Raw genomic sequence first — 22,190 nt, forward strand, 5'->3', positions numbered from 1 at the left:
CGACTCCTACTGACGGCTACATTGTGACTGACCACTGACGAGAGACGAGTGACCAGTCTCCAGTGATGACTAAGTAAATAAGTGCCAATAGCATCTCCACAGTGCCATTATATAGGGAAGGTGACACTTGGATGTTTTTGACAAAGAGGAATGGGAAGAGGAAGGTGTATCCGTTCTTGAAAGTGAAAGGTGCATATTCCGCGGCATATTTTGACATCGCTAGCTATTCTGAGACGACACTCTATAACACATTTATGCATATTTTTGGAAATGGAAATCCTCCGTTTCCGGATCACTGCAGAATAGTTAAAGAAGGAGCTTGAATTGCGAGCAAATATTTGATTGTCATACACTACTACTGCATATAATTTTGGTAACGAGTAATAAAGGACCACAGAAAAGACATGCGGAAAGACTAAAAGAATTTATCAACACGAGCTATGAATACAGTAAATCGTTTTTTCATTATGATTTTCGTAGCATATCATCTTAAAAGTCTAAAAATGTGTAATAACTTCGGGTGAAAGTAAAATGTGTATAAAAATGAGATCTTTTTGATCAATTAAAGCGCTTTCTTGAAATGTTTGACATACTTCCTCTAATACTTTACTGAAGCAATTTTATTTTAACCGCCGTAGACAATCATGCAGTTTGAGAATAATTGATCACTACCCCACGGTCTCTTCACAGTAGCTTTAATAAGCAATTGAGATTACGTCATTCACAGACTAAATAAATCTAATTAATTTTAAAATCTAACTAATTTTATTTTAACCGCCGTAGACAATCATGCAGTTTGAGAATAATTGATCACTACCCCACTGTCTCTTCACAGTAGCTTTAATAAGCAATTGAGATTACGTCATACACAGACTTCGACGACATTTGCGCAGAAACTTCCCTCGAATATGCACATATCTCAAAATAAGTAACCTTTAAAAATACATGGGATGATAGTTAGAGAGATTTCTTGTCACCAAAAAGCACAAGGATCACGAATTGAAAAAAGGTTGCACAGACTTCATAGCAGAGATATGAAAGGCTGGACAAGGAAGCCGCTATTGATGAGGTACTTAATCTTTAATCTAAGTTTTCTTGATTGATTCAGACCAAACTAGCAAAAAATACTCAATATCTTCACAGTATGTCATGCTTTTCAACACAGAGAAGAGCGAGTTTTTTTAACTTTCTAGAAATAAAAGAGAGCAGTTTCTGTTCATTTGAGATAAACTGAGAGAGGAAGAAGTAAGGTTCTTTTCGTCTCAATTGCCACAGATTCCCTAAATAAAACCAGCAGCCTTGCTATTTCAACTGTTTATTACACTCAACTTTTTGTCCTTGGTGCCTTCCAAATAATTATATATTATTACTCAGTGATCTATCTCATTCACGGCTAGAGTACTAACAGTTTTGATCTACGACAGCTCTATGCGAGAGCTTCAAGAGGCCAAATACGGTTCTAATATCACATAAACAAATAAGGAAGTGAAAAATCTAGTAACAATAAGAAAATTTCTAGGATTTTATCAGGGAGTTTTTTAAAGAAATAATAGCAGTAGCAGCAATAAAAGCAGTTTCTGTTCATTTACGATAAAATACGTAAATGGAGTAACATCGACATAAAAGTTAAGTGATCAGCCATAAAAAATAATGAATTAAAATTAAGTAATTTTCAAAACAAAATGAGAAACTTATGTCCCCTCTCAGAGGTGTTTCCGCGACCATTTCCTCTCAATGGTGAAACATCAAAGTGAAAGAATCTTGTGAAACTTTCAAGGCATTAAGCAGTGTTTTCTGGCTATGTCGCATGAAAAATTCACAGAAAAAATAATATTACATGCTAGCTATGTCATCAGAAGATTAAGAAAAAAGATCCTATCGTTTCTTTCAATTATCTGGGTCAATTATCATATGAGGCTATGTAGAAGGCGACGAAAGTTCATGACTTAAGGTAAGGGAAGCTTGCCTATTTTTGCTTTGAAACTGTTCCACTCCTGGCCTCTGGGCTGTAAATCCCTTCTGACGTGAACAAATTCTTACACTCATTTTATTATAAATGAGGAAAATGAGTGGGCGTCATGGGAGAAAATCAGACCGATAATTAGATCAGTACAATGAATTAGGGGAGCTCTAGAACTGTGGTAGCTCTCCAGAAATTTGAGGCGACAGAAGATAAAACATCTACGATACATTTTATTGATTTTTTAGGGTAACCTGGGTAATGTTTCTTTACTAGGTCAGAACTTCTACAACCGCAAGTCCTCTTGGCTCGCTCTAAATGTGAGACTCAGAGGCCCTTAGGGTCTCGTTCATCATCTTTAGTGCTTACGGCTATGAAGCATGGTTGATGATTACCATGAAAACACTCCTCCCCAGACTCTTCTTCCAAAAGAAAATACGTACGAGTTTCGCTCCATTTTATAAGGCATAAATTGAAAAATGATTAAATCCAAATATAGCTTATAACCTGCTCAAATACTCTTTCTACGACTACAATTTGCAGAAATGTAGCACAATTTTTCATTTGAACTCTGGAAAATCCTACAGAGAAACCAGTTCCATTTCAAATGTTTTTCAATTCAATTGGTGACTTATGGCTGCAATTATACGTTATTTATTGTCTTTGTGCACTTTCCGATGAGTGAAACGGGAGATATATGACGCACAAATAATAAATTCTATGTGAACTCCTCAACTTCACCGCAGAAATGCAAAAAGTCACCTTCCCCAAATTGAAATTCAATGTACACCCTTTTATTTATCTCGCAACAGGCCAATAAATTAAAATCTCCGAGAACCAGGAAAGGAAGGATCACGTAACACGTAAGTGACACGAAAGTAACAGAAATTACACGAAAAACACACGACTCACGTATGAGAAAAATACACACCAAGGTAGATTAACCGTGGATACTGATCGATGCAAATCTTGGTATTACAAAACCTAGGCCATTGCAAAGCACTCAAGGTACATAAGCGGTATATAAAAATTATATTGCTATATGAATTCGTGCTGAGTTCTTGATTACTGAATCCTGGAATTTATTTGTCAGGCTGAGTAATTAAAAACGTATTTCCATTTAATCTTGCTCAAGAGAGTCATGGCTGATGATGGCGGGGTTCAAATCTTTAGAGATTGGTAGTTTTGATTAAAATTTAAATAAAATTACATTTAAATGATTATTTTTATGCACCCGAGATCAATGTCCAAAAGGACGGTTTTTAAGATATTCAAGCTATAGCACTAGCATTAAATATGAAACATTTGAAAGGTCTATTGTGCATACTAATCACAAATGAATGACTTTAAACGGACCTCTTCGCTCTATTTTACATAAAAGCAGATTCATGAATGAAATGCCATTATAATTCCTCCAAACTACAATAACCGCACACAACACCAAGAAATTAACATTTCAAAGACTCAATTAAGGGAGAGAAGAGGTTGAGCGGGCAATTCGTTGACTGCACCCATTCCTCTGCAACTTGGATTGCTTTGCCTCCCGCAGTTACATTTCTGGATTAAATACACGTAATTGTTTTCGCGTCATAAATGCCCAGGTGCTTGTGACTTTTGAGTTCTTACCCGTGTTAAAAAGGGTTCACTTTATTTTCCCTCAATTATAAACACGCTAATATTTCATACATGAGTGTGTTGACTTTACATTTTTCGTCTTAGGCTGGATCTTCGAGATAGGTGCCTCCTACCTCATATTACATTCAGATTGGCAATATAGTCAGGTGGGATTTTGTTAGAATTGCATAAAAGGCGCAGAGAAACTAGCTCCTCGCCCTCAGCCAGTAAGAAGTCCGGTAGGATGGTAGGTCGGTTACCACTGGAAATTCGGACCAGGAATTCGAAATCAGTCATTAGGAACGGAAAGGGCATGCTCGAACCAACATATTGTACATATGTATATGTTATGGTAAAATTATTACATAAATTGTAAGGTTTTCTTTTTGTGTGCGATTAAAAGCGTATTGACTCCCTAACTACTAAATCTCAATTTAGTGAGGGAAATTAGTATGAAATAATTGAAAATGCAGATGGTAGATAATTCTACGTCAACCCCTATTCCTTTCCATTCGATATTCCGAAAATAAAACAGTTTAATGCGAGTGCCCGCGAATTTATAATATATTGTTGGGGAATACTCATTTAGCACACAACAGCCGCATTGCGCTCGAACATGGAAACAGCACATCACAGTAATGCGGTAAAAAACAATTTAAAACTTCATTTTCTTATACTTACTTACTAATGCGCTAAATTCAATTTACTTTATCGCCATGCATACAATATAACAAGACAACAATCAAATAGATGCATTGATGTCGAATATATAATTATACTTAAATTGAGGGTATTTAAATTTAAGTAATATCAGAGAGGAGTAATATCCTCGGTATTAAATAACGACCTTAAGGAGGGAAAAGTTATTCTTGGAAAGTATTGACACCATTAAAATACAGAATTCATTTTTCCATATATTCAAGCTATAGAATATAGCACTCGCAATTTTATTTTATGTCAAAGGGAGAGTATTACGTATACAATACGAGAAAAATCCCGACGAAAATGGTGATTAACGTTAAACTGTGCAAATTGAAAATTTACTATTTGTTCCTATCACATCGAAACTAAGCGCAGTATTTTTAACTCCTTTAAGTCATTTGGTTGGTTTTGGTAATTATCGGTTTTTATAATCTCAGTGGCGTCATTGCGATTTTTTTTCCAAGGGATCAATCACAGATTCTTTTAAACTTCTAGAAAATGCCTCGCAATCATAAAGGGAACTCTCGTTAGTGTACTACCGAGAGGATTTGGCTCAGTTAAAGCAGTAAGCGTAAAAGAGTACGTGCTCTTGTAGAAGGCACTTCCAAAAAAATTCCAATTATGTCCGCCATGATAAAAAAATCAGAGATTGTTTAGGTATGACTACGGACCAGTATATCTTATGTTCATTTACTGAGTAATCTGAAAATGCAGCTGAGTGAAAAATTCTGCTACGGAAAAAATATTTTTCTTGACCGGGTTACGAAACCCGAGTTCCCCGAAACCGTGCCAGGAACTTGCTTTTGCATTAAATATGTTCATTCTTAAGATATCCCCTTCTGTTAAGCAGGAAATTTGGCAAAGTATGTGAAAACAATTTAAGCACCATAAAATATTTTCAAGATGAAAATTTGAAAAAAATCAGACAAATGGTACGTTTGGTTATCGTGTCTTCAATATATTCGTTTCGTTATACAAGGGTATTTCATGACCACGAATCTATGGTCTTATCCAATTTTCCGTTTCAACTTCAATTTCAAAATGGGAAAGGGGAAACAAGTGTTGTCACTAGTAGTACTGCGAGGTTTTCGATTCAATTTTCCTGAGTAATCAAAAATTTCACCATGTAGTATTACCAAGGAGGTTTTAAATATATATGTACAACCTCCTTGAGTATTGCCCAAATACCTCGAATTGAAGGAGACAATATAAGAGATATGCATTGGGTCATTAAGTCCCGCGTGGAAGATTCAACCACAGCCGTTTTAGACAGAGTTTAGTGTCATGAAATCGAAGGGGGGATAGTGTTACAGGGCTCGAGCTGCAAGGTATCATCACGGCGGATTAAAGGTTTGAACGCCGTTACTTATCTGCTACCAAGTAAGTGGTTCATTATTGGCTTCAGTGACGAAGTAGGATAATGATGATATGGCATTTTCGCAAAATAAAACAGCTTATATAATGAGTTTCCGCTGAACTGAATGAGAATCATGATATCCTGATGTGGTTATCAGACAGTTTACCGTTCCAATCCGTATTAATTCACGTAATTTCCATCAGTCGAATTTCGGTTACTAGAAAGGTATCTGATGACTTCGCTATTTACATGGGGAGGTAGAGGCATGGATATCGGAAACGAATCTTGGTGGAACGTACTACAATACAAATGATGTATACAGTGAGATACAAAATAGGATATTTGTGATTTTAGTCAGGCATTGCACTTTATTCCAGTACGAGAAAAGTTTTTCTCTCAAAAGAGACACATCATTGCGCACACACTTTTAAGGTTTTAACTCCGCATCACGGTATAATTACGTTTTGCCTATAGAACTGTAATTATCATTTTCCCTTATAGAACTCTTTAGCTACATTTCCTCAGCCTCTCCTTCACGTTGCTCTCTGTCTCCCGGTGATAACTTGTCCTATTATCCTACGAATTGATTCCTATCAAATCCTAACTAATGGAATAAACTATTAAGGATGGCATTAATGGCATCGCATTCTCGTTTAAATAAACTCTCGGTCATATTGTATTTAAATTCCACCCATCAGTTGCTGCAACGCACAATTCACTGTGCTAAAAATTAAATTATATTCATTAGCAATAGCAGATAATTTCATTTTGTTGGACTCTAGAGTTGGGACAGCCTTTTAAATCTTGGGAAAATTTTCATTACCACCATTTTCAGAATGAATTCAATATCCGTTTCATTTATTGGACTTAACTTTTCCATGTGTCCCAATCGTGTTCATACAGGACGCAATTTCCGGTTCGGAAAACTCAAAATTGATATTAAGTTAGCGCCTTTATTGAAGCCGATGACTTCGGTGAACGACAATTCCATCTATTTATTTAATTCTAAATGCCTGCATGGAGAAACACTTCTCAAGGTTACTTCGCTTTACAATTCGTAGAAGAGTACAAAATGTATTATATGAATTATTAGGTTAATGAATATTATATTCGTAAATTACTATAGGAATTCGTACAAAGGGTAAATTATTTCGCTGGAGTATTTTACTACTTCCCGCACCGGTATACCGAAAAAAGGTTTCCTAAAATTAAGAGGGAAATATTCTCCACGCTGACTGAGGTATATCTAATGCCATTTAATACTCAAGACCTGAAACTTTCCGTCTTTAAGACAATATTCTTAATGTTAGAGTATTTCCGTAACTACTCGGATAATTATAAAGCAACATGCGCCCACGCTGCGAGGCGTGCGTCCCGCGTTCGGTGTGGGGCATTGAGACATTTCCATGATGTGTAAATGGGCTCCCGGAGGACATCGACGAGCTACACTCGTGGGGAAGAAGCGTGTGTGATGTTTTTGACCTAGAGCATATTTTAAAGTTAGTTTTATCGACAAAGCAGACCTCATCATTCGCGAAACCTTTCAGACATAACACAAGAGTCGTCATGGAGATAACTGTGCAAGGCTGACTTTTCGTTGAAAATTAATTTTTGTGGCATGCACGTTATGTGACAGGATATTAGATAAAAGAAGCATTATCGTTTTAGATCAGGCAATTGAAAAAGAAGAATTTATGCTGGATTTTTAAAATGCTTTTGTCCAACTAGGTACACAAGGGAATTAAAAACTTTGTCATACATTTTAACTGAAAAATTATTTGTTTAAAATATATGCAAAATGTACTGAAATTTTAATTCAAGCCAATGAACGTATTTTAATCCAGCACTCATTTTACCAGATCACGTTTTTCTTTATTCACTCAATATAATCACTCAATCAGTGTTTCAACTCGATAGTTGGTTTTGATCGGTGAGGGTACAGCTCGCCACAGGCGTGTAAGTTCGCACATTCAGGGTAGAGTCGCCAGTACCCTGTCCGTGGCGTCTTCTATGAGGGGGCACTACCTTCACCTATCTAAACAAGCTATAGCATTGAAACACAGATTTTGTGATTCAAGATTATGTGGTTATAAAATACTTTCAATCTTAGCATGTAATATACTTTTCTCTAAAGACGGAATTCTTAATTTAAGATTAAAGGAAACCATCCAATTTCAATACAGTATTCTAAATAAAATAATCATCTCTTGAGACTTCAACTCTAATGGAACGCACTCTTAAATCAATAAAATATTTTGGAAACATATTCAAAAGGGGCCTACTATTACATCAAGTGGGCATAACTTAGTTTGAGAAAATCTTTTTTCAGTGTTATCTCCGCAAAAAAAAACAAACATTTTTTTCTTCCGGCTACTGGCGATACCGATAGCAGAAAGATATCAGAAACCCTGAAATATTTTGGTTTCATCGAATTATAGTATTTATTGAAGCCAATAGAAGATTTACACTAGGCAATATTTAAGTCAGAAAGTATTAAAGCCAGAATTTTTTCTCTTCGCAGCCCTGGAGAAATCCCAAGGTCTCCTCACTCGATTCAGAATAGTGGTAATCTAAAGCATGCACATCCTAGATTACTGCGAGACAATAACTATTTTCGCTTATTGAGAAAAAAATTCATCACTCAAAATCCTCCTTTTCTAAGCCATTGGACCTCGCAGGCAGAGTTAAAATTATAATAGATATAATTATCATGACGATATCCAGCGATTATCACTGGTGGCTGTCTTTCCTTTCTCTAAAATTGTTCCAGACCACGCACCAGGGACAATCTGAAAATGCTCACGATAATATTCAATAAATATTCTCATGATTTCCTAGGATAAAAGTAATTAATTGAGAGTTAATAAAAGTTGATTTCTAAAAACGACGTATGCTGCAAACCTAATCGAGCGGCTACGTTCTGACTGTGTATGGTATTCCATTCTTCGAATATGTTCCGGTCAACTACATTTTTAAAGTAGCTACAATTTGCACTTGATTTTGGAGCATATTTGATTGAACCCTGATATCAATGAAAAATAAGCCCAAAAAATTCTTTAATCTGAAAAAATTGGAGGTATTTGAACCATGCATGGAAATGTAAATTAAGCTTTATATTTTGGCATGAATGCCTAAATTAGGAAATAATAAATGCTCGCCGATATCTTATATTGATAGATGTTACGAGTGAGCTCGCGCCTCTATAAAAAAATCGTATACAAGACGAAAATAAAAGAGCACAATCATTATTCTTCACTCGCTCAGTAATGCGCAGAACTGTTTTTGGTGCCCAATAATACAGGTGTAACTGAATGTAACGGCTATGTCCGCTGCTTTGTCGAATATTCTGATACTGTGAGACGGGAATACGACCAGAGTAAGGGAATAATGAGCGGCTGAGAGTACTTAGGTCGATGTGATTAATAAGGAGACCATTTAAAATTTGACCAATATCAATGGCAACCTTGGGATCATGGCAATTAACTTTTGAGGGAAGTTTTGCTTTAACACCATCTTTTGAGAATTTTGACTCCGACCAAAGCACTCTTCCAGCACCTCACTTCCAATGTAGATTCTAGATTGGACTATGAATATCAACTTTGAAACATTAAATCCAGTACTGAGAGGGCAAAAACAGTTCCCCACCCATGGCACCGTTAGGTACACTGTTTTCGGTCGATCCTATACAAACGATTCCCGGGTCAAGAAGTCCCGACAGAATTATTTACACGAAATGACAGTATTATGGAATTGCAAAACTTAATAATCTGTTATAGTATACATAATTACTGGTATCGATTGCTTTAATGTGTGCTGAAATTCAATTTGGAGAAAAATTTAAAATCAATTTTTCTCGATATACTATTCGTTTGGTTTGAATGACTGTCACTTGTTCTTGGCTAATGGACTGAGTTTGAGAAATTAGCTTCTGCGTTTCCTAACCGTCTTTTACGCCTAGGTTTTAGTTAATGAATTACAGTGGCGTATAATGAGAGTAAAAAGAAATATTTATATTGTAATGGAGCTGAATTTCATGGCAATGAAGAGCATGAAAAATCAGGGAAAAATGTATTCCATCCGACCCTTTGCTCTCTCATTCTTTCCTTTGCGTATAAAACAAATATATCACTATCCCTTTCACTATTTCAGTGTAACTGACGATGCCACGTGTGGCAAAATAACAAATCGTTAAGTTAGGGGTAAATGTTTTAACCATGGTTTGACAAGGTAAAATCGGATAAAATTCGCCTCAGTCTTGTACCCAGGCAGAATGGACTATCCATTTGACGTCTTTTCGTTAAACACCCGTGTCCATGAAATTGCCCTCCCGTCAGAAACAGGAGTCACATGGAACATTATGAAAATACTATATGAATTGAATTAAACATTAAAAATTTTACGATTCAATTTGCTAAAGAGCACGTTGATAACTAGAAGGGGCAACAAAATAATTAGACTTTATAAAACGAAACATCATTTATATTTTAAACTAAAAATGTAGCAATCACATGAAAGAGATTAGTTATTTACATTCAATTGATTACTTTTACGTCTCAATTACACATTCTTACTAAAAATGGTGCTCCAATTTCAGACACGTTTTCCGCGAACTTGAGCAGCCATTGATTGAGGTAGGGGGATATTAGTTCCTTCTAAATTAATGGAATTGTTCTGCCAGCTCTCACTCAGTGATTCAACACGAGGGTCGGTTACATTAGGATAGATATATTGTTCTTATTGATCAATTAATGAAGTAAGATATTTTCCTGGTAATAGTTACTCTTTTAGGAATTAATTTTTGATTGTAATCAAACCGAAGTAATTGAAATCGTGTTTCACTTTGGTTTAAGTAGCTGTAGAATTGTTTTAATTGACATGAATTGAAAAAGGGAACTAAAACTGTTGTCAACAATACGAAAATACGCGGAGAGATTTCTGAAAAACCCCATTATCAATCCCTTGAAACTTTATAAAATATTATTACTCTACACGAGCCCAATTATTATTTTCAGTATAAAAGCCATTATGTGTCACCTTTGGTCTTAGACAATACTTCGCATGGCATTCTTGGTGAGAAATAATACCAGATGCACGTGCGCTAGTGTGCCTTGGAAGCGTATTTCCATACGCTATCGAAGAAGGTGGGGAAAATTAAGCAGCGACAAGAACTCCGAAGGTACCATGCAGGTGTGGATAAATGTGTAGGGCGAATGTTGGGAGAGGGTATGACTGTTTTGGACACTAACCAGAGAAAATCTCCGAATCATTCTCATCAAAGGATGATCTTCCATTTCTCTAGGTAGAGAAAATCTGGTTAGGCTAGTGGTAGCCTGCGTCGCTCTAAGGACGTTGCATGAATCACCGTCCGTTTCCCCTCCGCCCTACTACGGAGGCGTCCTTGGGCTCATAAATCGCAATAGCACGGCGCCTCCTTCGCGCGCAGTGTCCCATTGGTGTCCTTTCGTCAAACACTTTCGTGTCCGTTGAATTGCCCTCTTGACATCAACGCGTAAAAGTCACCGAGCCTGACATCCCCAAGAATCTCGATGGAATTTTTTTTGGTCATAGCTTACTTCTTCCCACCCCTATCATCCAAGATCAAATCCCTGCTGGGATGGATATTTTTAGTCAAACACGAGTCCTAACCGAGCTGAGACAATTCGCCTGTATGGACGTTGAAATATTTTCTCTGGGTGGCCTTTATGAATGCCGTGGTGCAGATCAGAGTCAGCTTTAGTGGTAGGAGGGGGGGGAGAGAACTTCGCAATAATTTAGCACACAAATGTTACAATAAAGTATTCTCCAGTTGGCTCCAATAGGTGCGTTGCCATCCACCGCGCATTAAAAAATCATCACTCGCGTCGCTGACGGGGACGGAAAATTTAACTTTACGGAGAAATATTATAGAATTGGGAAGATTAACCAGCTATTTGTATTCACGATGATGCGATTAATGAACCCCATGCCTTTAGAATGCTTTTCCTCGCGACTGCAAACGTAATACACTAAATATTGAGAGTATATGGCTCTCATCCCATCGCCATTTTTTTCCAACGGCTTTTGGGATCGACCAATGAAAGAGTCTATTGAAATTAGAGTGGCCAAGAACACACTGTAAGCAAGGAAAATTCTCACTCGACACTCACAACTGCAGTGGATCGTTACTTGGCCACATGCCGGCGCCATATAAAGCCGGCTAGTCATTAAGTTTTACAATTAGTTTGAACTACTTAGGGAAAATTCTTCCATGTAATTTCTTTTTTAGTTTCCTTATCTTTAGGGTGCAATGCACGCGCTCACAAGCAGCCTTTAATTCAACTTCTCCTTAACTTACACTGGAAAGGTATACACTGGTCCCCTACTCTCTTGTAAAATCAAATGTTCCCAATGCTTAGAAAAATGAATTATATTCTCCAACGCTGATTTCGTTCCATGGCCCATTAGGCAGGCGCTTATTTTTTCAAAATGATCCGATTTAAAAAATTCGTAGTCTCAAAATGTGCGAAATAGTGAGAAAAAATTATAAACAAGCTTCAGGCTCGTGCGACGTCGGATAGCCGTGCCTGAGGGAGGAAAAAAAGAAAATATTCTTGAGGACCACTCTCATTTCAGAGAACGTGGAAGGACTTACTTCCTATCGGGTGGATTTCACTGTCTTTCCGCAAGTTTGACAATATTTTCACCAATTCTAAAGCTGACTTCACATTCACCTAAGAACTATTGCAACTACACGCCAGTCACAAGCAGAGTGCGAACCACCATGCGGAGACGGGCAGAGTGAAAGGGGATGGGAGGACCACCGCTAAAGCTTTCCCGGTGACAAAATGTCAAATTTGATTGTTAGACATGAAAAGCAACTAGATATCATACTGTTAAATATGATTTGATGCTTTCCCGGCGAATTATGTGCGTAAACTGTTCTCGGGATTCCCACCGTGTTAATTCTTTCATAACGGCCAACGTTTCAAGCTCCGTCTCGGCGCTCATCATCAGGGCTGAATGTTGATTTATTTATTTTTTTCAAATTAAATACCTCAAAGTTGGCCGTCATGAAAGAATTAACCCGGTGGGAATCCCGAGAACAGTTTATACACATCTCATACTGTCGTTTCAATGCATTTACCTCGTGAAAATCCTAGTTTTCCTCCCTCTTTTCGCTTAAATTATACTTTTTATACAATTGCATTGGCAAATTGATCATATGGCCCCCAGATTGTCAATAACATCCACTCTGCCAGCATGTTAGAGGAAGGAAGATCCAAGGGACTAAGTAGTGTCCGCGAATCGAGCAACACGCGGTGCGGCAGGGAGGCGGGGGTCGCACGGCGGCCGCCTTTGAGGCAGCGTTTCGCCATGAAGGAGTCGAGATACGACGAAACGGTTGAAAATTTTTTCCAGAGATCTCTAAAATACCATGATTACTTCAGGAAATGTTTTATCCGAGACTAAAAACTCAACATTCAAAATAACTGCATTACGGCCCTATTGGCGCCTTAAGCGCCTCAGGCACGGCTATCCGACGTCGCACGAACCTGAAACTTTTTCATAATTTTTTCTGACCATTTTGCACATTTTGAGACTACGAATGTTTTAATCGGATCATTTTGAAAAGTAAGCGCCGGCCTAATGGGCCATCCATGCATGCTGAAGTTGTGGTATCGATACGCATACAAGCAACAACGTAAATTCAGGGCTAAAAAGCACAATCATACCGGGACCGGGGACTCGGCACTCAGACCTGAAGACGATGGCCGAGGCATCGAAACATCGGCAGTAATGCATTTCCAGACGCGGTGGCGATCCTGAGAACTCTTCACGCAGTCTATGCACTGGGAAAGCACGAAATCTTTCTTCAATAGGAGTATATTAAATTTTTTCGTTAATTATCAGTTCCATAGTCTCTATTAATCAAAAGCTTATTTCCTCGTATCATATGGCTCACTTACCATTTACCAAACCAACCGTCCCAGAGGGACTCAACGTAAATGAGTGAAATAGATAGTTCTCTTTTTATTATCTATCCAAGAGGCTCTCACCGCGGGGGTGACCAAACGAGCTAGTATAACGTGTAGTTGTCACGGCCCTCTCGTTATTTCAGCGCTTCGGCGGTAGCGCTCATTACAAACCCGCCACTTGCAGACGGCCATCAACACAATGGGTCATGAGCCCAAGTTACACCCGACGGACCAACGGTGAGCAAGCATCACAACAGACAACCCTCTCATTTTCACTCATAATGTATTTGGAGTCATATACTCATCGGGGGTTATCGGCATAGTATCCCCGGACCCATGCTCGATTCCCTTACGAGGAATATTGATCAACTTCCGAATAAAATACACTTTTGTGTTCTATACTTCCACACGAGTCTGCTGTGATTATATCCAGAGGTCTGGCGTCATTATTGTTCAAATCGCATTCTCATCACGGCCCGAGTGATTCGTGTTTCTGACGCGAGGACAATTGAAGTGAAACGAAGTGTTCGACAAAAGGTCGCCAATTGGACAGTCCATTCTGCCTGGATTCCCTTTCCCGTCACTCTAGTCCGAAAATAAAATACGATGTTGCTTTTTTTGCTATCGAGGGAAGATATTTTATTGTATTTTTAAAATATTCGATAAACATCGGTATTCCGTGACTAAAGTGAATTTTATTTTATGTGAATTGATTAAAGTACTGATTTAATGTTCACCTGTTACTTCACAAAGTGCAACTAGCTATTATGCCGCGTATACATCCATCGCTAGGTAAACTGAGAGAGCGAAAAGAACTTTGATTCATTTCTTTAGGTGTGTATGTATAGTAAAGGAAATAATGATAGAGGGTAGGGTAGAATGGAGGTGTTTTCCCTGCCTTACCCTCTCTTATGTTATCACCATGAAATTCTGCCACCCATTCTTCCCTATTAAAAGCTCAAAACAACATGCCGTTATACAATCACTAAAAATTCATGACTACAACATTAAGAAAGTATAGGGATTAATTCTTCAAACTCTTATTTCCATCAAAGTACGAAAAACAGTTATTCACGGCGAATGAATTGTATTGCAAGTAAAATTTCATTTTGAAGTTAAAGCTTGAACTAATTGAACTACAGACTTTCTAGAAAGATTTTTACACGCAACCAATCAAACTTTGTCATTGCAGCACATCACTAATATTTATTATTGATGTATCCTCCGATAATCACGGATGAATTCAACGTGTTCTGCGAAATTGGGAAATAATTTTGGGGCAAAAAGCATATAAATTGCGGAGACATTTTTCTGGTTTTGAGGAATAGAGAAAAACAGGCAATTTTCGTGAATAGGAATATTTTATGGACAAAATGCCTCAGAATATTCGTGGCTTGCTCTTAATAAGTTGCACTTGAAAGCGCTTAAACTATCTTAAATGCATGAATATCATTAATTAACACTAATTTATAATGGCAAAACCGGTTGTACAATGTCTACTAATTTTTCAAACCTTACAAATCCTGCAAACATTTAACCCACAATTCGAAGAGGCGCTAGGATCAGTCCCTAAGTGTCTTTTCTATCCACAAACGTTTCTGATATTTCCCCCTCATTAACGGCGAAGCCAATTATTTCCTTCACGACGTTTCAATACCCGTCCAAATCAATGATTTTTCTCATGAATTCTACTTCTACCATATTTCTTCGGGAGTTTGTACACGATCAAATATTTAGATGATGTTTAATGAGCACCGAGTGAGGTAAAATCGGTTAATCACGATGATTTTTCATAGACCTATACACTCGGGCCTTACTTTCTCTTAAAGATTAAAAAAAAAACTGAATAATATGCGATCATTGACTGGGGAGAGGGCTCAATAAGGTACGAGGATTATTCATTCATCCTCGTATGACGCACATCATGAAGAGAGAACGACATAAAATTTTATCGCTACGAGTCAGGAAAAGATACTTTTCAACTCAGCGAATTTGAAAATTGAAGGATTAATATAAGTGGTGGGCCATTTTACCTGAGTTCTCTTCATAGATGGCAAGTAACAGTACCTTGCCTCCCAATGGGCCTCCTGATGTATTTGAGAAAATGTGACATATGTGTGTAAATTTTGTGTTTCCAGGTGTGTTTATCACGAACGTGGGATCAGCATGGACGGATTTTGTACATCAAATCGCTCAATGTGCCAATTAGTGACTTGAAAAAATACCCCTCGTATGAAATTTTTCGGTTGAGTATCCGCGCCTGTGAAGCCCTAATACACATTCCTAAGATGATTAAGCATGTGCGGTTGACAAGATTGGATTCTCATTGCTTGAGTATGTTCTCGTGCTTGATTGGTGACGGAGATTTTTCAAAGACATCCCTACTTCAATGGAGAAGATTTCTTGGGCCGCTCTTCGTCAGTAGGGACGGGCATTGGTAGTGAGCCAGGCTATCGTTAGGAGAGGTCTTAAAACAAGTATATTTTCACCCTTCCCCTCCGCATATCTCAACACTATCACTGAAATAAAATTATCATTCAGATGCACTCTCCCCTCCTTTAATGGACATTTGACGCCTCGTCACTTACCTCGCGAAGTAAACACTTGTATTTACAGTGGGCCTCGAAAGGAAATGTACAGATCCAGCAAGCCAACACCCCAATTTGAAGAAAATATGAGGCCATAAAATTTGATTATTATATTTAAATATCTTTCCACCACTAGACATAGGACCTGATTTCCTTTGCTGAAATGGCACTAGGAACGACAGCTTCTTTCCAACTTCCTCCCGAAGTCGATTTTCAGTCATGAGTTATATAAATAGTGACCATCGTTTCGCCAGAAATGTTCAGATTCAATTCCTAATGAGGACGATAACGAGCAAAACTGGTTTCATTAAAGTTTGAACACTGAGAAAATTTTACATAAAAGATGAAGACCTCCTTCACCACTTAATATGTTCAAATACGTCAGATTCATAACCTTTTAAACCCAAAATTAGTAGTTCACATTTTTGATGTGCTTATAAGAGATAAATATCACAGCACAAAATCATACCGATAAAAGATGCAGATGAGTACTCGTGAATATCCTCGAGAATTAATTCCCCTGATTTAGAAAGAAGCAAGTATATTTAGATCGCCATGCTTTTGTACAGATCTCCAACCAAGCATACTTTATTCCGCTCATTGTCTGAAGATTCAAGTTCACGGCCTATTCTGCATTGAAAGGAATTGAAAGGATCCCTCTATTCTTCCGTCAATAGGTATCTGAACGAACTTAAATTGCACTGCAGTTCACATAAAAAACTTATTCTAAATGAGTGTCGTAGGAAATAAACTTAAGATGACCATTTTCACGCACTTGTTAACTTATTTCTGTATCTGTAAGCTGGAACCTCGTGATCGTTTCTCTTACGAGCGCTGGCGCTATGGGAGGAGCGGACAAGGGTGGAAAGGGGAGAGACTACGGCGACATGAACCTTAAGGCCGTTTTACACGGGGCACGTCATTAATGCGCAATCTGACGTTTGTGCGAAGTCGCAGTCGAAACTGTGCCGTGTAAAGCGGTGAGTTGCTAGAACGCACGGGAGAATGCATGGATGCGATATGGCAAAATAGCTTCTGCTCTAATTCCGAGCTCGCATTATCGCAATTTAAAAAAATGTTTTCAGGGCTAACCTGCGCAACATCCCCCTCATCTAGCATGGATCCTAAGGGGCGTGGTGGTCATCGTGTTGGACTAGCATGAGAAATATACATACCGAGGCACCAGAAGTAATACTCTGCTGCGAAGGGAAATTTCACAGCTTCGTCCGAGATGCTACGTCGAATTACCTGAGATAAACTGTATACGCTATTTTATTGGAGCGTAGGCTGCGATAAAGCGATCACTATAACTATGTTGACTTTTGCCAAGAAGGTAGGACAGATATGTCACACTCACTTTTAAGAGCGACTGGTTCGTTGAAAAACGAAAGAATTATTAAATGCCAGTAGAGGAAGAGCAGACAGAAACCCCGAATGGGAATTTGAGCACTTGGTAGGGAAGGGTCTTCGTTGTTAATTGTAATGCCAAATCTGTAGAATACATGATTGAAGAGGTTTCCCCTGAGTAGAGAGAAGACAAATTTCCACACAGAACCTCACAGAACCAAACTCGGACCCTCTCAACAAAAGGCACCACAAAAATCTGATTCCAACTCTTAGTTATTTTAGAATAATACTTTTTCGTGTTTTTGCCGCAAATTTTAAATACAAAGTTTTAATGAGCATGAATACCTTCAGTTCATGCGATGTTTTTTGTATCCAATAGAAATCTCGCTGTGATCTTACCAAAGTAATGCCAAGTCGAGAGGAGTCACCATTAATGTTTTTTAAAACAATGCAGTCCGAATGAGTAAGCCATTATTATCAATCAGGACTTACGTGAACTTTAAGCAAACGTTAGTTATCGACTTAAGTTTGGGGTTTCTGCATCGATAGGAGTCGAGATATAAAAGATTTTATCCTAAATAAGAGCCATGAGATTAATCAAACCGAAGATTGCCATTTTAACGCTCACCTAAACCCGTTTATCTATCACCGTTTTGATCTCCTACTTTTTGGTTGATAATTGCACGAAAGTGATGTAAAATTAAAATAACAAGTACTAACCAAAAGATATCATCTCCTGATTTGTAATAGGGTGGTTTCCTATTTTGTATTGCCTTAAACGGAAGATTATTGCTCATCGAGTACGTATTTACGCTTTTAGATTTTTTAATAACGATATCTATTTTTCGCGATTAAATGAAAAGTGAAAATTTTCAAGCGCACGAAAACGCGACGGCTAAGTAGGAATGATGGGAAAAGTCCGTGTGACGTACTTCTGGTTCCCGCTGCCGCCCTGTGAGGTGACCTTGAGGCGAGGCATGAGCGCTGATACGACGCAGGCTGCTAGCAGGTAGCAGAGTACCCTGCTAGCAGGTAGCGCTTGGCTTAAATAAGGATTATTAATACCCTATCAAACGAAGGAAACTTTCCGGCCATAGGCATTTTTAATATGTGATTATTAAGAAACGTTTCTCTGAGCTCTGTGCCTCATGCATGCATTGGTAATCGCAGACAACTTCAAATTCTATCTACTCGTATAGAATCTAGGTCCCTGTGATGTCACGTGGCATTGTATGGGCGCCATTTGGCCTTTTTCAAATGAGGTTAAAATTGACCATCAACATTCGTTTAAACTGGGATTTCTAAAACCAAATAATTAGTATATTATGAATACACTAATGGTGGGTAACGAATCGCAATCAATGCCTTTCGTTTTCTTGGATGAAGGGAACTACCCTATTCAAATAATAAAATACGCCATACCCTCCCGGTGAAGTGATTGCCTCTGCTTTGGAAAACGTTAGCACCGAATCGAGACTAATGAGAGCATTGTCTTTAACCGGTACTGTAAATTGCATGACCAGATTTAAGCTTTCAGCTACTCTATTCACTTTGAGAATTTATCAGGAATGTTGGAGAAAAAGAAAGCGTACATTCGGCTGCAAAGTGGTCAGCTACGGTGAGAAATGAAGAGTAACAACAATCCTGAAATAAATTTCGACTTCTAGCCACTGTTTTTAGGGGTTTATTTGTGAGCGGGTGTTTCTTGGAGTGGGACTATATAGGCAATTACATTCCTAATACCTGAGGTCTCTCTCCCGTCACAAACACTTACCTAAAAATAGCGCCCTTAATACACACGCTTAAGCAAAATTGACACCAAAACCATTCTTGTACATAATCTTGCAGTCTTCTGCTAAAAATTTTGCTGAAAAAATTATGAATTCCAAAGCAAAATATTTTAATTTATTCTACGAAGAAAGCCATATGCTGCTGATTGTAATGGAATGCCAGTGAAGTTGCATTTTTTCCTTTCTCAGTGTCCTCATCAAAATCAATTTGGCTAGTCGCCTTGTACAAGGACAGGTATCGTTATTATCAGTATTTTTTCAGCAAAAATATTTCGCAAAATTCATTTCAAAGGGAGAATAGTATATAATTAATTCTTTTTCCTGACAAAAATGAACTCTCCAACATTTTTTACGTGACCTATCGTCGCCAGAAAAATGACAGCGAGTATTCCTCAAAGCATCAAAATCAAACAAGAGAGTAGATACAGAATTGATCAGGATCAATACTGTTAACGTCATGGGATAAAACCAGGAAAACGGATCGTAGATGGTATAAATGTCATCTTTTTTCGCGATGAACTTAATAAAGAAAATGTCCTCTAGCACTGTAGGAAAATTTGGGAATGCATGTGATAACCATACAATTAGTGTCCTTTTTATCTTGAAATAATCCCATCAGTCATTCATTGTTTTGCTAGTATGCTTTTATCGGTACTAAACCCACCATTTCCTCTTTCACTATGGAAGTTTTTTATTTGTATTAGGCTGATTTCGCTAAAATGTTATTCAAAATCAAGTTTTGCCTTGAGATTGGTTAAACTGAGAACAGAGTGAACAGAGAAAACTTCCTGAGAATATTCTGAAAAATTAATATTATACATGCAAAGTTAAAAGAGGTGAACACATGAACCAGGTCAATAGGTAAATGGTTACTATTGAATTTCGAAATTTACTCGAAAAAAAGAATTCCTAGCATTGAAGTTAACTTCTTAATACCTCTATTCAGAACCGGTTCGTATAACACAATCTTTCGTAACTGAAGATGGTTAAATAAGTTTGAACGTCATTCACTTCGTAAAAAAAAATATTATATTTCTTTCCATAGAACAAAAAATCAAAAAGATAGTGCACCTTTATTTCCCCGATGCTTTGTTCAATGCCATCATATACCATGCTCCATCCGGCATTCTGTTTTTAGGACAATATTTTAATTTCATCCTAATTCATGAATTACTTCAATGTACTTCTTGCTTTACGAACGCCTTTAAACTGTTAAAAATGATTTTACTCATCGAAATATTACCTTTCAAACCTATTTCATTCTTACAAATATTTGCTTCAACGCCATTTATTTACAGAAACATAATTCTTTCCTTAACGTCGAATCTGGATGGCTTGAATAGCCTTCCAGTTCAGCTGACGTGATCCGACTGGTTAGATTTAAATTTTAAATGAATTATGGGAATCGCAAGGCTTCATCTTTGGAGAAAAATGATGAATGAAGTAGCGTTTGTCTATTTTTTATTCGTAACTAAAATGAAAATAAGTTTCATATTTATTGACCCCATGGCTATGTGCACCGTGCAGCCTTGACACACAGTTATAAAATTTATAATTGTAATTCTATCTTTCATTTACAGTGCTCGGTTTACATGCCGGATCAGCTGGTAAGAGCTCTGCGACCTCCAGAAGACTGTTCTATGTGTCGAGGCTTGACAAAGGTGGAAAAAGTGGCTAATATTTCACCAGAAGAATTTGAAAAGAGGTAACAAAATATAATTCCTCTTCTGAACCCGAAGGACGGTACATCCAATAAAATTCTGTCGTAGTAGGAATTTTTTTCCAATTTATCACCATGTCTACATGGAATACCAACAAGTTTGCTTTGCTAGCGAGTACTCGAGACTCGATCGAAGCTGTAAACGACTGATTACCGACGTATGGAAGTTGAAACAAAAATGAAAGACAGTGTTGACCACACTTTATGCCATGCGTTTAATATGGAAACAAATGGTGAAATATCTCATAATTTTTGTTTGAGGTCAGTATTTCCGTATGACAATTTTTCAATCACTATTATGTGTCACATATTGATAGCAGGTAATCGCTAAGTTTTAGTATAATTGCTGTGTCACAAAATAATATTCCTCTTCTGTACTCGTATTTCACGAATGAGAAATTTCAGTTCCGTTCGGCACTCTATCCGTATAGTTGACAATAACTCTCCGCACACAAAGTAACTACATATCAAATCATTGAACGAGTGTGCTGCAGTATTAGATACATACTACATGTTTAACTAGCTTAGGATTGAATTTTCAACGCGTACGGCCCACTTAATTTTTCAACATACCTCAAACAAACTAACGGAAAGAAATCAAACATCCTAAAAGTCTCATACGGATACGAATGACTAACAAGCTTTGATAATTTGTCACTTTCCGCGATGAGGAAGAAGATAAGATGACTTCATGTATAAAACAAGTTTGCTTCCAGATCCAATTAGATGACATAATTAGCATCAAATTAAAATGACCTGTACGCTCATAGCCACCGCAATGATAAGAGCTCATGTTCGTACCAAAAACTGCGTATCCAGCCAGCACTGAATGTGCCCACATTCCATTCAGTGTGTGTAGCTAATGTCGCAGCAGCATTATCGGTACTGCATTAATGCTTTCATGGCAATACATTCCACGTCATCAACTAACTCCGTTAGAGACCAACTATTTTCAAAATAATAAAAATCCATTGCTTTATTCATATGGTGCTTATATCATTATACAATGCTTTTATATTCCTCAAAATCCATCACTACGACTTTTAGAAAAAAAAACTCTGTAAAATTATAGCCAAGTATCACAAGATATAATATGAATTACGAACCGGAAATATTTGTCTTGCAGTATAAATTATTAAATCTAGCATCCTCTAGTA

The 22,190-nt window shown here is 37.6% G+C and overlaps 1 protein-coding gene across 1 annotated transcript in view; it reads left to right on the forward strand.

The window, feature by feature from the left end:
* The window catches only part of LOC124171223, a 54,672-nt gene that overhangs the window by 8,120 nt on the left and 24,362 nt on the right, over positions 1-22,190 (forward strand). Inside the window, exon 2 of the mRNA XM_046550365.1 lies at positions 20,894-21,018. Coding sequence (XP_046406321.1) covers positions 20,894-21,018 — 125 coding nt within the window. The remainder of the gene's footprint in view (positions 1-20,893; positions 21,019-22,190) is intronic.

This window comes from Ischnura elegans, chromosome X (genome assembly GCF_921293095.1).
Source record: "Ischnura elegans chromosome X, ioIscEleg1.1, whole genome shotgun sequence".
NCBI lineage: Eukaryota > Metazoa > Arthropoda > Insecta > Odonata > Coenagrionidae > Ischnura > Ischnura elegans.